Here is a 15588-nt window from a genome sequence, read left to right as displayed (position 1 = left end):
ACTGCTGCTTGCACATAGAAAAACCAATACTCTGCATGTGCAGGTGCTCATGGCACTGAAGTAGGTCAGTGCCAGGGAACTCTCCAGCCCTCCCTTCTATCCCAGGGGATTTCAAAGGAAGGATCAGCTCTACCTGGGTGCCACCACACACAGCTCTGCAGACAACCCAGCCCTCCCAGCCTTATTTCACAAGTTAAAAGCCCACCACACCTGCAGCTCCCAAGCCTTGTAGATAATCACATAGCAGTGACCAAGCAGAGAGCAGGTGCTGAACACCTGCTTCCCTAGGGCAAACCCCCTGCAAGCGAGCAGAGTGAGAAATAATTGCTGTCCTGTTGGGGAAGATGAAACAGGAGAGCCTTATAAATGTGATTGTCTGGCAAAAGATTTTGAGAATATGGAAACTATAAGTGAGATTGAAATGAAAGCAAGCTTTGAGATACCTCAGTTACTGAACAACTGGAAAACAATGGTGTGGCCAGGTGAAAGTAATCCCCTTTTGATGGAACAACACCCTCTGCTTGCAGACAGGCCCAAGGGTCAGAGCAGACCCTACAGCTTGGCAGAAAGGGTCCAAAGAGGAGTTTTTAGGGTTTAAAATGTAACACACTATAGTAATATAGAGATTCTTAGAGGTTGTATGTAAATGCTATAGGATTTGTGTATTGTACTAGATTAGTTAGTGAAAATCAGAATATTCAACACAGAAGATGATTTATTGTATTGTAACAAGAACTTTGCTCGCTTGCCCCTCTTACTCGCTTACCCCTTTTACTCTCTTGCCCTTTTATGCTCTTACCCTGTCATCCTCTCTGCCCCTCTCTCCTCTCAGTCCTGCTCTGAGCTGTGCCTGGCAGCTCCCAGCAGGGCCCTGCACCCAGGCCCTTTGCAATAAACCCCAAATTCCACACCTGGCTGCAGAGATCTCTCATCTCCGTCCCTCCCAACCGTGCTACCCCCGATGCTCCTACACTCTCCCTCTGAGCATCCCCTCAGCATCCCTTCCCCAGAGCCCCAGCAGCCCGGACCCTCACCCCCACATCCACCCTGTTGCAGGTTTATTCTGGGACTCACGCGGGCTGGGGCAGGTGTCCCTCGCTGCTCTCAGCCCCAGCTCCGCCCGGAGCTCCGCCGGAGGAGCGGGCATCGCTCCCGGCCGCCCGCGGCAGCGCCCCAGGGCAGGAGCGGGCACGGCACGGCCGGGAGCCCGGCACGGCTGGGCACTGACCCCCCAGGAATGTGCAGGGGGCGGCAGCCATCGCTGCCAGCCTCAATCCCAGCTTTGTCCAGCGGCATTCCAGCAGCCTCCAACCTGCCCTAACCCGCGGCTGCCCTCCGAGCACGGGGAGGGCAGGGATGTGCCCGCCGGGGACAGCCCCGCGAGGGACAGCAGGTGAGTGCAGGATGGGGTATTCACACACCCTCTGAACAGAGAGAGCCTGTGAGACAAGCAGAAAAGAAGGATCTCATCTCGCTTGCTGTGCCTGTGTTGTGCTAAAGTAGAATGCAATATGGAGATTGTTTACCCTCCCAAAGTGAGGATGTTTTGTTCCCATGGCCTGTCAGGGCCAGGTGTGTGTGTGTGTGTGTGTGTGTTGGACTGTCACAGGACAGTCACGAGAGAATCAGAGATGAGTGCAGGGTGAGCAGTTGTGAGCAAGAGTGAGTGCAGGGCAGATTCAGTTTAGATACAATGCACATAGTATAGTATAATAAAGTAATTCATTAGGAATTAATTAGCCTTCTGATGATGGAGTCAGATGCATCATTCTCTCTCCCCTTTGTCAGAGTCACTTTGATTTACAATACAGGGTCACTGGAAAAGCCATCCCTGCGAGGCCAGGGCAAAGGGGATGCCCACCACAGACCTTGGCTCTGATGCTGGAGCACACACAGAGCACAGACAGAGGTGTTTGCCAGGGAAGGGGTTTGTCCAGGAAATCATCCCATGGAGCCTCGGTGACCCAGAAGGTGAATAGGTTCACGAGACCTAATCCCAAAAAAGTCAAAGATGCCCTTGTTGTCCCCCATGTGTACCAGCAGATGTTCATGCCAGCCTGGACCAAATGCAAATGGTTTCTTTTTGCCAAAAAGCTCTGGGCTGGCCTCTTGTGTCCCCCACAGTCCTGACGCCCAGAATTTTTATCATGCTCTCTTCCACCTACAGGGAGGGAAAGAAAAGCTCCCAGTATCTCTCCCTCTCTTTCCAGAGGGTGCTGCCCCTCCCTGTGGGACCAGCACAGCCAGCTCCTCTCCCCAGCAGCCCTCAGGTCCAACAGATGGGAGAGCAGCTCCCAGACTGGAGGAGGGGGCTTCAGTGAGACCACAGCTGAGCATGGGCTGCCTGCAGCCTGCCCAGAGCTCTCAGCACCAGCAGGACAGGAGAGGGAGGCTGTTCCTAGGCACCAAGAGCAGCCCTTCCAACGGGGAGCTGTCATTAGCACTGCTCCTGCTCCCATTCCCCTCTCCCAGCAAAGCCCACAGGGCTCTGATCCCCTCACAGAGGCTTGGACTGCTCAGGCAGGTCAGGAAGGCTTTTCTCTGCTCATCCTGTTCTATCCCTCTCCCTCCTCACTTCATTTGCCAGGCTGTTTATCAACCACCACTGGCCCACAGCAGCACTGTATCAGCCACCCTGGGGCCAAGAAACCCTGACTCAGCCACCAAGAGCCTGCCCCTGCCTCCTCCTTGCATGCTGGAGCCTCTCCAGAGACAGCTCTGCCCTCCTCCTGCACATCCCAGCTCCCTGAAGCAAACAGGTCCAGGCTGATGGTCAGCCACAGCAGGGAGAAACCTCAGGCTCAGACCTTGCTTCTCATGCTTGAAACACAACAAAAAAGTAAAAGGCAGAGCTGGGACCTCATTTGTCCAGGGGAGAACACTGTCAGTGCCCAAGGGAACCTTTGGCACTGTCCAGACAGGTGAGAGGCACCCTGGGACCAAGAGCTACAGGCAAAGAGGGTTCCACAGCCTGCTAGAGCCCAGGCAGCCTCTCCCCACAGCAGAGGTGCTAAAGCACCTCATGACAGCCCAGTGCAGAGCACAGGCAGCTTTGCAGACAGCTGCCAGCACACCTTCCTGTCCTTCCATCTGCTCTGCCATTTACCCAGTGTCCCCAGAGACCTTCCTGCCCCTCTGGTGAGGAGCCTGGCCTGGGGCTCAGAGACACCGGGGGGAGGAAGGAGGAGGGACACCAAGACCTGTCCCTCAAGATAATTAGATTAGTAAGAGGTCAGATTCCTGCTCTGCCTTACAGCATTAATAAAACCCACCAGGGTTTTATTTCCAATCTCTTCTCTGCAACCAGGAAGAGTAGAAAACCTACATTTTCACCAAAAGCTGACATTCTTCCAAGTTTCCAGGAAAAAAAAAAAAAGCCCAACCAAATACATAAGAGCTGTTTACAGTAACCTCTCATTTTTTCTTGTGAAAGAGGCTCAGAGTCCAGCTCTGCAGGTCTTCTCTCTCCCCCTGCTTTGGGGAACACTCTGCAGCAGGAGTGCTGGAGCAGAGCACACGCTCTCCTCCTTCAGTGATGGGGGCTGGAGCTGGCAGCCTCCCCTTCCCCAGGAGCAGAGGGGCTGGTGTGCCCCCCAGAAAGCTGCAACCTCTCACAAATCTGCCAGAGAAGGGCTCCCGGGGCAGCTCTTACCTGAGAGAGCGGGCGGGCAGGGCTGCTGTGCTGCGCCTGGGCCGGGAGGGGCCACTCAGGACACGGAGGGAGGACATGGAGCCATTCCTGCATCACCAGGGGCTGCATCAGAGCTGATGGGCACGGGCATGGAGCACCTGAAAAGCAGCAGCAGAGTCCCTGGGTCAGCTTGCACCTCCTCACAGGGCTGAGCCCCTTCCCAGCTGCCTGCAGTGCTGACTCCATGGCAGCTGGAGAGTAAAGGAAGCATTTTTAATTTAATGTACTTCTACTGGTGTTACAATCTAGTTTCATCTAAGCATCCAACTCTTTTCTTCCACCTGGTTATGCAATTTGCTGTTAGTGAGTCCCACAGACTATACTGCACTTTTAGAAAGGGTTGGGTTTCTTGAACTGTCTGAGATGCCCATGGTTATAGAAAGGGAGAGAGGATCTCACTAGCATGGCCATTGTTCTAGTTTTGGTTGAGATAACATTCACTTTCTTCCTAGCAGGTGGTACAGTATGGTTTTTAATCCAGAACAACTTATGTTTAGACAGAACAGACATTCTCCCATAACAGACAACATTTTCAAACATATTTTTTCCTTTTATATTCAGAAGGCGAATTGCCTAGAGCCCCAGCTTCATGTATCTCACACTGTGAGCTAGCTTTTTATGAGTTTTTGCTCATTATGAGCTATAAAATTCCCTTCATTATCCCCATTTTTGAACTGCATGACCTGTAAAGCCAGTTAGCAGTGGCCCCTGGACTATTCTATAGATCAGAAATGAGACCTCTGGTCACAATGCTGCTGGGTTTTGTTGTTTGGACTCTAAATGAGCTAAAACAGGGATTCATTTCATTGCCAGCACCATCTCAGCTTTATGGAAAGCCATGAGAAATAAAGCTCAGAGAAGATTTGGTGACTGCTTTCCTACTTTTACAAGGTAAAAATCACCTGCTCCAGCAGACAGAGCTCATGGCTGCCTGGAGATGAGGCTGCTTCCAGGGCAATGAGTGATGCTGATGGGAGAAGGCTGCTGGCTCCTTCACACCCAGCTCAGCTGGACAGCTGGGGGACCCCATCCTGTTGTCCCTGGCAGGGCAGGAGCAGGATCAGGCAGCACATCCTGCACTGACAGCAGCCACACTGCACAGCTGAGCAGAAATCCCCCCGGCCCTGTGCATGCTGCCCATCCCTGGCACTTCCACAGCCCTCACTCCCCTGCCTGAGCCTTCTCTGCCTCTCTGCCCTCAATTACACACATTAAGAGATTATCCTGTGATTTTTTTTTTTTAATCTCTTAGTGATTTTTACAGCTATAATGCTCTCCCTTTCCAGCAGAACAGCCTGTGCTGAGCTCTCCAGCAGGCTGACAGTCCAAGGTCTCGTCCTCTCCCTCTCCTGCCCATTAGCACCATTGAACACTGCAGGCTGTGCATCCCTGCTCCTTTCCCCGTGCAGGCAGGGGATTATGAGGGGATTATGAGACCCACATTAATGATTATAAATTCCAGGGTCTTCAAAGCCCTCCAGGCTCTTGGTGCAAATTCACCACACCCAACCCCAAAGGTACAGAAGATTTCTGACAGAAGGTAACACCACCTCCTTTTCCTCCAGTGCTTGTGCCATTTGGGCTCTGTTCCTCTAAATGACACTCAGTCTAGCTGAGATACAATTCTCAGGGTGTGGAAAGCTATTTTTCCTCAAAGCCTCTGACAAAGGAATGCCACTGAGCTCTTCCCCACGACTGGGAACTCCATGGCTTTTGCAGTGAGGCTCTCTGATGTCTCACCGTGTTGCAGTGTGATGCAATAGCCTGTTTTAGTCATCCTGGTTCTTTCCCCAGGTGTGCCAATGCCCTCTCCCTTGCCCCCTTGCTGAGTGCTGTCCGTCAGTCTTGGCACTCCAGCAAGGTCGTGTGATTGGCAAAGTTCAAAAGGTGCCTCTCAGCCCTGGGGACATTGGGCCATCCAGGTGTCACTCGTCCCCTGAGACTTTCCCCCTCCTTACCTGGTTGGTGGGACCCCCACCCCTTCCCTCCCTCTCTCCCTGGGGTTAAAAGACCCAGCAACCATGGGGTTCTTGTTCTGTTGGAGCTGGTGCTGCATTCAGAGCCCTGTGGGCCAGGAATAAAGCTCTGGATCCAAACCCTCCAGCAGAACCCGACTCCTTTTCCTTCACCATCGCCTAAAGCCTCTCTGCCAGAGGTAAACCTGAGCTCCTGCTTGCCTGGACTTGTCCCAAGTGCCAGCCAAAGGTGTCTCTGAGGTGAAACCACCACAGCTGCCACCTCTGGTCAAGCAGCAAGGGCCAGACGAGCCCAGGCACGTTCCACCCGGCAATATTGGGATTTAACCCCATCCCTGTAGTTGCCATCCTGAGACCTGGTTTTTCTGTGGCACAGTGCAGTGAAACTGCAGTGGTGTGTGCTGGCCAGAGGAGTTCAGCCAGCCCTCCAACACACCTGGGCTCTCTGCTCTCAGCCTGGCCCCTGACAGCTCCTGCCACCAGCACAGAGAACAGGAGCAGTGCTGGGCAGGTCAGCAGCTCTGCTCTGACTGCATTTTGCAGAGTGACAGATGTGCATGCACAGGGCAGGTGCACTCTGAGACAGGGGTGGGTAACCCTGCTCCTGCAGGTACCCACGTGTAGGGTGTCCATGCTCCCTGCCAGCATCATGGAAATAAGGACAGGCATTGCTGCACTCCTGAGGGCTGGCTCCTTGAACTCCTCCAGGGATGGCAAAGCCCATCAGGACAGATGGCACAGGAAGCTAAAGCCTGTCCAAGGCAGCAGTCACAGGACAAGCTGAGTTCCAAGCAAAGGGCACTACCCAGCCATGTCCTGTGCATCACCTTGCTGCCAGGAGCACCAGAGCAGGCTGAAGGGCAGTGCCTCAGCTGCCCTCTGGCATTGTGCAGCAGCAAAGACAAAGCCCAGAGGGAGAGAACCCAGATAATGTGGGACTGAGTGAGCTGCACAGCAGCCAGCACAAAGGAGCACATTCAGGGGAGAGAGATCCAACCAGACAGAAAAGCACGTCTGCAGGCAAGCCAGCAGCTCCATGGGACCCCCTGCCAAATTCCCTGCTATTACTGGAACCAAGCAAGGAGAAATGCTCTTGGATCTGCTCTGCTTCTCTGCTGAAGCACACAAAACAGCTCCAGTTCTGGCACTCCTACTTCAGTGCTTCTGTACAGCTCTGGGGCTGGGCACTGCAGCATGTGGAGCAGATTTTGTGGATGCTTCCTGGCTAAATTCCTACTGCCTGATGCTTCCTCCTGTCAAGAGCCAAACCTGTGATCCACTTTCCCTCTCCCACACCACCATTCACCCTCTGCACTCTGCTTTAGGCTGCTGCTGGAGACTCAGCACACAACAGCCAAGGTTCAACATCATACAAACCACACTGAAGTGCAGACAACAAAAGCTATCATCCCCACAGCCTACTCCAACCTCTAATTGAAAAGGAGTTGTGAGATTCTCCTTTGGAGGGCTCAGGGAACAATGTGGTCAGGCTGTTCAAACAGATATAAAGTGAGCTTGGTCTCCTGGGCACATTTCTGTGCAAGCAGAGCAAGCACCAAGGCTCAGGTGAGAATTTCCACAGGTGGACACCACAAGAAGCAGCTGTAGAGTGACCATGGAGCAGGGACTGGGGCACTGCACTCACACAGTGGAGATAGCAAGGAGAGAAACCCTTTCCACTGGTGTCCCTCACCTGTCTGTGCTGGAGGTCCCACTCCAGGCACAAAGGTGTCAGATCAGAGGCATCAGGTACAACCTCCGTACCTGGTGCTGTTTTGCATCCTCCCCCATGCAAAGCACCCAACACCTGAATCTGCTCTCAGAACACCCTAAGAAATGAAGCAGTACATGTTCCACAGTGCTGTGTTAGAGCTTCCAAACACTTCAGTAGCCAAACCATTACCAAGATGAGACCTTGATGATCCTCTAGTTGAAAAAATGAGAAAGCAAAAAATCCGGATGTTACTTTTCAACAGATGAATGCTTGGGCATTAAAGGTATTAAAACCAAAATAATTGCCTTGTTTAATCTTCCTACATGAGCTGCACCTGTTACAAATTCAGCACTGGAGAGCCTGTCCCACTCCCTTCTTTCCAGGCAGTCTGACAGAGGCAGCTGGAACAGCCTTTGCCCAACCAGTCCTGCTCCAGCTCTGTCACACAACTCAGGGCACCACCCAGGATCTCTGTGCTCTCTCTGCTCTCCAGACCTGCTGCAGCAGCATCCCTGGCTGGCTGGAGAGGCTGTCCCAGCTCCTGCAGCACCTCTTCTCCATCCCAGCCAAAAGGAAGGTGATAGCTTCCCACCAGTGCACATGGTGCACAGAATTCTCCAATTCTGCTGCATTTGTTTAAAATCCTCCTGATGGAAACCCATAACCAAACTCTCCCAAACATTGAGGGAACTCACACTGCAGCTGACCCTCATGGCTAAAGCCACCCCCAAGGATTAGAGACCTGTCCCTGGCAGTAGTGTCATGTCAGATGTTGAATTTCCAGCTCCCTTTCACACATAACAGCAGCAAACACAGTGTATAGGTCAAGAGGTCTCTCAATCACACAGTTTATGCTTTGAATTCCTAATTTCCTCCTAAGCATTCTTCCCTGAAACTTTCAACTTCAGATCTTGGCCTATAAGGAAAAAAATATGGGAACATCTTGAGGCAAGGCAGCCCAGCTCAGCCTTTATCCCATGAGGAGGGTGGAAATACAAACATGTTCCCTGCTGCTGGAAATGTTAATGGCTTTGTTGTTGTTTAACTTACTGTACAGAGAAGTAATAACATTTTAGCTCAGCATGTTCAGTGTCCTTTCAGGGGAAAGGTGGGAGGCTTGTGGATATTTCAGAGTTCAGCTCCCATGTAGATGCTAACAAAGGCAGCATTCCCAGGCTGACAGACAGCAGGACTCTCTCGACAGCTTAACAACACATCCTGTTTCAGCAAAAAAAATTATTTTCTGCACTTGTAAGTAAATAATTTAAGCCTGAGATCGCAGGCCAGACGACCTACTTCCCAAGACCCCACTGGTCAAGGTTTGGTTAGAGAAAAGCAACCCTTGTCCCAGTGGGATCAACATAAAAACAACACAGTTCCCTCTCAGAGCATGGGCCCTTCATCTCCATCTCTTTACAAACCCAGAATAGATACCCAAACACACTCCCACAAAAATTCTCCTGGTTGTTATGTGCTCCCATGTACCCTGAAAGGGGACTGTCAGCAATCTTCCACATGTGGGAGCATTTCCAACCCCATCATCTGTGGGTTAAAAATCCCAAAGGCCAAAGCTGGGCTTCACACTGCACTTCCACCAAAGAACCAGGTCCCCTTTATTAATTAAAATGCAGGGTGCTTCAATTAGGCACCTGTCCATGAGAAGTAACATAAAATCTTGGTTTATCTGGTAGTGAGCAAGCAGCACAAGATGTGTTGTTCACTGAGGGTGGGTCAAGTGGGGACTCTCACATCTAATGAGCTCCTTTCCTAAATGGCCACTTGGACTTGGAACTCATAACCAAAATGTTATTTTAATTCAATGGATGAACAGGTGCCACACATCTTAATAAGGAAGCAGCATCCTTTCCCCTGGCTCACTCACTCTCCATTTTCCTAAGCAACAGGATACAAACACTCACACAACCTCAAACTGAAAAATTTCACCAGTTGGCTTTGCACTAGGAAACTGTGGTGATGATGATGTCCCCACCTCACCAGGTGAGTGTGGGTGTATGCCCACAACATGGTCATGCAAAACTGACTACCCTTCTCTAGGCTCAAAAATAACTTAGGGAATTTTTGTTAAGGAAGATTGAAAAACCTACATTTCTTTTGCATGTTTTTTCAGACTCCCAGCTGGGTTTTAAGTTGCTCCCTCTAAAGCTCACTTTTCCCCTCTCTTAGCAGCTTAAAGTACTGAAATAATGACTCGAGCAGGCAGAGGAGCCAGCTGTGAGCCACAGCCCTGCTGTGCTGGACACAGAGAAGCTGCTGCCTGCTAGACCTGACTGACAGAAGGAGCAGGAGAAGAGCAAGCAGCAACCTCCCAAAGGGACAGCAGAACAGGGGGGAAACCACTTGCTTAATGACTGAAAGGAGGTTGCACCAAGCATAAAAACTGAACATTCCTTCAGAAACGTGGCTCCTGTAGCCCTGAAACTGCCAATTTAAACCAGTAAAAACCTCAAGCCTTGCCTTTCTCCTCTCAGCACCTGAACCTTCCCTTCCCTGCTGCTGGAAGCAGCAAACAAGTTTTGCTGCATTGTGAAAAGCACATCACCCATTTGCCAGGCTGTGTAACTGATCAACAACAGTGGGAAGAGCACACCCACACTCAGTTCTGATGGCCAAGGCAATGCTGCTGACTCCTGGCTGCCTTGGCACTTTGCTTCTCATTCTCACTGTAAAGCTGGCACCTGCTTCTCTAAACTGAATACTCTGCCTTGCCCCCAAGGTCGTTTTTATAATAAACTCCCTGCCAAAGCACAAAGCTCTCTGGCCTTCTGAGGCCATGAGTTTAATGACCAGGCTGTGTGCCCCATGGAGTCACATTTCCTTTCCCTACTTGAGATGTGTCAGAGTAACCTTATTTTTAACAGCAAAGGCAAATGGGATGGAGCAATTTTGGCTCAATTCTGAAAAGATTGGTTTCATCTTCATACACCTAGGAAAATGGGAGTTTTTTGAAGACTGAGTTCTTTCTGGTCAATATGCCTTGTTTCACGAGACTTATAATTCCTCTGTTATGCTTTTATCACAGATATCCAGGCTAAAGTGGAAGCCTTGAATGTACTTCTCAAAACATGATTATATTCAGAAATCACCATATGTCTCCAGAACTCAGGACTTTGTTTGAACCCATTCATTTAATCCCTTCCCTGTCTCACTTAGCTTGGTTTTGTGAAGAGCCACTCCAACCTGAGCAGCCCCATTCACAGTTACAGCCCTGGCCAGTTTTAGAGAGCAGCATTGATCTGTCTCAGGCATTAATCCAAAGACACGATCCTCATCCCATCTCAGCTCCTTCAGCTGACAGAGAGGACCTGAACACAGCATCACATCACAGCAGCACTCAAACCCTTCCCCTCCCAGCCCTCCACATTCCTGGACACTGCTGCAAAAGGAGACTGTGGTCCTGCTCCTTTCCAGAGTGGCACCACATCCTTGCTGTCTCCTGCTGCCTGCCTGGACAGCTCCCACAGCAGCAGAGAAAAGCTTCCAGCACAGGGAGGGTGTGAGATGGCACATGAACCACACTTGAGTGCCAGGAGAATGGAAACCCCCCCAGAACAGCTGAACCTGGTGGCTGGGACCTCACACAGCTTCCTCAACAAGGGCACTGTGCTCAGGCAGGAAAGGCCATTAGTGAGAATAACCAAACCAGAACTCTCACAGGTCCAAGACAGAGGGGTGAGCAACAGCAGGAGAGGTGTGAGGGACTTTGGATTAGGGCACAAGGAAAACAAACTGATCAAAAACTGACTAGACTTTTTTTTCATCACTAAAATTCAAAATACAAACAAACATTGGTTTCTCCCAGAGAAAGCATGGCATTTAAGGGTATGGGAAAAATTGCTCCACACCCCTGTCACTGCACATGGGCAATCTCAGCATTGAAACCCCACAAATACAATGCTGGCACTTCCACCAGTGCACCCCACAGCTGTGATGCTGTGCTGGAGGGAAGGCTGAAGGAAACAGGCTAGACTGGGCACCTGGAATAATCTGTGGCACCAAACCTTGAGAAACCACAGCCCAGGCTGTCCTGTCTGGGAGGGAGAGGGAGGCAGAATGCTGAGCCCTGGGGAGCAGGAGAGGTCCTGTGCTTCCTGCAGGCAATCCTGCAGCTGGCCAGGGCTGCCTGCAGCCAGGGGAAGGTCAGTGGTGGCAATAGCAGCCCTTGAGAGGGGAGGAGGAGGAGGAGGAGGAAGGATGAGTGAAAGGAGCTGGGGAGAAGCTGGGGGAGGGGAGGGCGGACACATAAAGGAGCAAGGCTGGACCGTGTAAGGTGCTGAATGGAAAGGGCAGGGCTGGGACTGTGGGCTGATCTTCATGAGGAATATTTGGGTGCCCTGATCCTGCCAGGAAGATGCTAGAAGGCCACCACACACCCTGCCGGAGCAGCCCTGCCAGGGTAAATAAACCTTCAATGAGCAAAGCATCGCAGCCGGGCACACCGGGCTGCTGGGGACCGCTGCTCGCCTCGGAAATCCGCATCCCCAGCTGCTCCCCGGCCTCTCCCTCCTGGAAATGCTCTTGGCCGCCGCTCCTGCTCCCACCCCGACACCCTTCTCTTCTTCTTCTCCGCAAGTTTCCTCACCCGCACATGCATGGGCAGCGCTGCTGCCAAGGGACACGCACACCCCCAAAGAGCGCATTGCCCGGTTCAAACCATCCATCCGAATTCTCCCTTTTCCCAGCCCAGGCAGAAACACGAGCGTTTTTGCCGTGGCCTACCTTGCGAGCGCGGCGGGTCCGGGCAGCGGGGGCAGCGGGCAGCGGGGCTGGCTGTGAATCAGCAGCGGAGCCCCTGGGGCAGGGCTGCATGCTGAGCCTCGGCACCGCTGCCTTCCTCCTCCTCCTCCTCCTCCTCCAGCGGCCCGGCTGCTGTGTTGCTATGCCATCACATCCCCGGCAGCAGCAGCAGCAGCAGCGGCGGCTCGCCCAGCTCACAGAGATCCCCTCGGCCGGGCAGAGAGCAAGGACGAGCCCCCGAGCGCCCGGCCCTCCGGAGAGCCCGGCCCGAGAGCGAGGATGCCGGCGAGGGGAGGGGAAGAGCGGGGATGCAAAGATGGGCACGCACGGGAGGAGGAGGAGACAAAATACACATGGAACGGGGGAGAGAAAAGGGAGGAGGGGAGAGGCACAAACACACCGAGATCTGACCTCTGGGGACTGCCGCGGGCTGCTGGGCTCAGCCACGCTTCCCTCTGCTCGCCGGCATCTCCCACCGCCTCTCGCCTCTCATTTTAGGTTAGATATGGCCACGCGTGTACTGGAAAATGCCAGACACAGTCGCCTCCTTCCTTCAGCACAATTTGGGGATCTGACATTAGATTTTTATAATTTAAGAATAGCCCGTTTTACAGTTAAGGAGCAAAAATAGGATTATCACTTCATTTCAGATGTGCTTCCTGTTCTTAGAAAAGAAAAATAAGTAAAGGAAGGAGGCATTTGTCCTTTTAAATGTCAGGGTATCTTGTCTCAGCTCACAAGAAACAGGAGGATTTGAGCTGCTAGTTTGGATGAGGACACAAACAGACACAGAGTTGGGATTTTGGTCCATAGATAACAGTTTACAGTTCTTCAGATCATTCCACCCAAGGATTTCAAACTGCTCAAGCCACCAAGTGATGTTATTTTCATATAACACAAAAAGAAACAGAATTAAATTACTTGGTGAGAAAGAGGATTCAAATGTAATCCCAGCTCTCTGTTTTAAGCACTAGACTGTCTCAGCCTCTCCATGGGAAAATTAAAAGTCAGAAAATACAATCTTCCTGGTCTTTGTCAGAACAGTCTTTAATGAATCTTAGCCCATTTTCCCCCAGAGCTGACAGACTAAAGATGTTATTTTTCTGCTCACACAGTTATGTTATCCAGAAATATCAGTGCTGTTTATAAACATTTTCCATTTCTATACATTTATTCCCCATCTCAGGTGTATTCCAAAATGCAGATTCATTCAGAACCAGCACTGTTACAGCTTCACAACTCCACTATACTCCTGAAAAAAATTACTCCTGGTCAAGCTAGCAATGGAAATAACAACTGGCAAACTCTCTGCAGCATCTTCCTGTGGGTTTAAGGGCCATGGTGCTGCACAGAGGGACAGTGCCCAAACCACCCCAGGGCTGTGCCCAGCAGGGTGGGGAGCCCATGACCACCTTTCAGCCAGTCTGGGCACCTTACAGAGCAAAACCCTAATCCCACACCATGGGGATGCAAACAAATCAAAAGCTTTCCTAGGTCATCAATTTAAACACGGAGAAAGTTTAAAACTCAAAATATAGTTGATCTTGTGTAAAATATGTTTGAGAGAGTCCTCAAGAAACCAGTGAGCTCCTTGGGATGGTAGCAGCTCAAACCTGCAGCAGGTGGGTGGCTGAAGTTCTCCCTCCATCCCAGATGGGTGCACCAGGAGTCAGGAGCAGAGCACAGTGAGGCACAGAGAACTCCTGTAACTACACTGAAAGGAGATTTTTAAATAGCAACCTCCTTATCATGGGTTCCAAAAGGAGCAACACTGAATACTTGGAGTACCAACCCAAGAATACTTATTCACTCCACACCTTCTGCTCTTAAAAGCTTCTTCAATAGCTCCTGCTTCCACAACAGCTGTACTGATGCAATAAAATCCCTCCTGGAAAGCTGTATTTAGACCAAAAAAAAAACCCAGATATGGATCAGAAGACAAAAATGAGCAGAGACTCTGCTGGGCTATTTTTGTGCACACACAAATAAGAAATCTTGGGTTAAATGAGGAGAGAGAGGGGGGAAATAGCAGCAGAGTGTGGAAGGGCTGTCCAGGCAGCTCCAAAGACACCATTCTCCAGAGAGACAGGGCCTAATCCGATGGCAGCATGTGTCTGTCACCAGCAGCAGCTGTAAGGGACGTGACAACATGGATAAACATATCAAGGCAATTTACACATGCACACAAGACAGACATCAGCACAGAGATGTGAACAGACAGCATGAACCACAAAAACAAGGTGCTTTCCTGTACAAGCATCCTCAATTATTGTTTAAATGCAGTAGAGAAAAAAAATATATCTCTTATGTCAGTTTAGTTTAAATTATGAGGCAAACCAGAATCTCTGCTGGGAGAGTTGCTTCCAGGGCTGGGAACATCTTCCCAAGTCCTCCAATACTTTCTGGTTTAAGGATAAAATTAGGGCAAGGAGAGGAGGAATTCAGAACTCAAGGGGAACGAGGGAGACCAGCTCGGATGTGTCATAATCACAGTTTTCACATAAGCACTACAACTTTTTTAAGTGTATGGGAAGGTTTCTGAGATGAGAGGCTAAATTTGGTGTACTTTGAGTTCTGAAGAGAACTTAAGCCAAAAAAATCTCCCAAGGAGCTCCAAGAGCTGAGCTTCCAGAAGATACAGTGGTACTTACTTCATGTATTCCCCTAATGAAACATTTCAGACATTTTCTGTTTTATGAAACAGCAAATATTTACCTTGTTAGGAAAACTAACAGTGTCCACCCTCCCAACAGGGATATTTCAATATGCACAGTGCTAAATACAGTGTACAATCATACAATAGGTAAAAATTGGGACAGGCTTTATAAGGTTTGAACATAAAATTGACATATAGAGAGACACACACACACACAGACAGTATTTTTAGTTTGAAATTTTTAAAAGCTAGAAATGAGGGCTGTGTTTGCTTTCAGCCTAAATTCTGTGCTACATTCTCAATATGCAAAGCCATTACTATTAATCACTTGTAAGCTGGAATATCCATAACAATAATTATTCTTGCATTACCAACCAAACAAAAAATATTACCTAAAATTCTGGCATTCATATTTTCAACATAAAGCTTCAGGGTTCAATATAATTAAAGGCTATTACTTTTACGTTTTTCTCCCCATAAGTTCCCACCAATTAACTTTATCTTCTAAAATAGTCCTTGTCACAGGGAATTGGTTCCCAAAATGTGCAGTGTCTCTTCCCTCCTTTGAAACATCACATCTCCTGAAAGAGAAAGTTCATCTTTCTAGTATAGAAGAGAAAGTATTGTTACTGCCCTTTGGAAACTTTGGTACATTCTTTCCCTTTCAGAGTAAAGCTCAAATTTATCCATTTATCCCAATTAAAGTTTAGAGAAAGATGCTTTGGCCAGGAACAGAATGTAGAGTTATCCTTGTTAAAAGGAGAATACAGGCAGACACCAAGAAGAGCACTTTCCC

At 50.1% G+C, this 15588-nt stretch overlaps 1 protein-coding gene across 4 annotated transcripts in view; it reads right to left on the bottom strand.

The window, feature by feature from the left end:
* Positions 1-12567, bottom strand: part of DRP2 (dystrophin related protein 2) — a 31626-nt gene extending 19059 nt beyond the window's left edge. For 3 of the 4 annotated variants that reach the window (XM_071442652.1, XM_071442653.1, XM_071442654.1), the window contains exons 1-2: positions 12119-12456; positions 3653-3789 (exon numbers count right to left, since the gene is read on the bottom strand). In XM_071442652.1, coding sequence (XP_071298753.1) covers positions 3653-3760 — 108 coding nt within the window. In that variant the 5' untranslated portion in view covers positions 3761-3789; positions 12119-12456. Of the gene's footprint in view, positions 1-3652; positions 3790-12118; positions 12457-12547 lie in introns of those variants that run through there. The other variant, XM_071442655.1, reaches the window with a different exon arrangement.
* Positions 12568-15588: the final 3021 nt, after the last annotated feature.

Source organism: Agelaius tricolor, unplaced genomic scaffold (genome assembly GCF_023055355.1).
Source record: "Agelaius tricolor isolate 1412-34295 unplaced genomic scaffold, bAgeTri1.0.p SCAF_17, whole genome shotgun sequence".
Classification (NCBI taxonomy): domain Eukaryota; kingdom Metazoa; phylum Chordata; class Aves; order Passeriformes; family Icteridae; genus Agelaius; species Agelaius tricolor.
The sequence above is the reverse complement of the archived record's forward strand: the minus strand, read 5'-3'. Positions and strand labels throughout refer to the sequence as shown.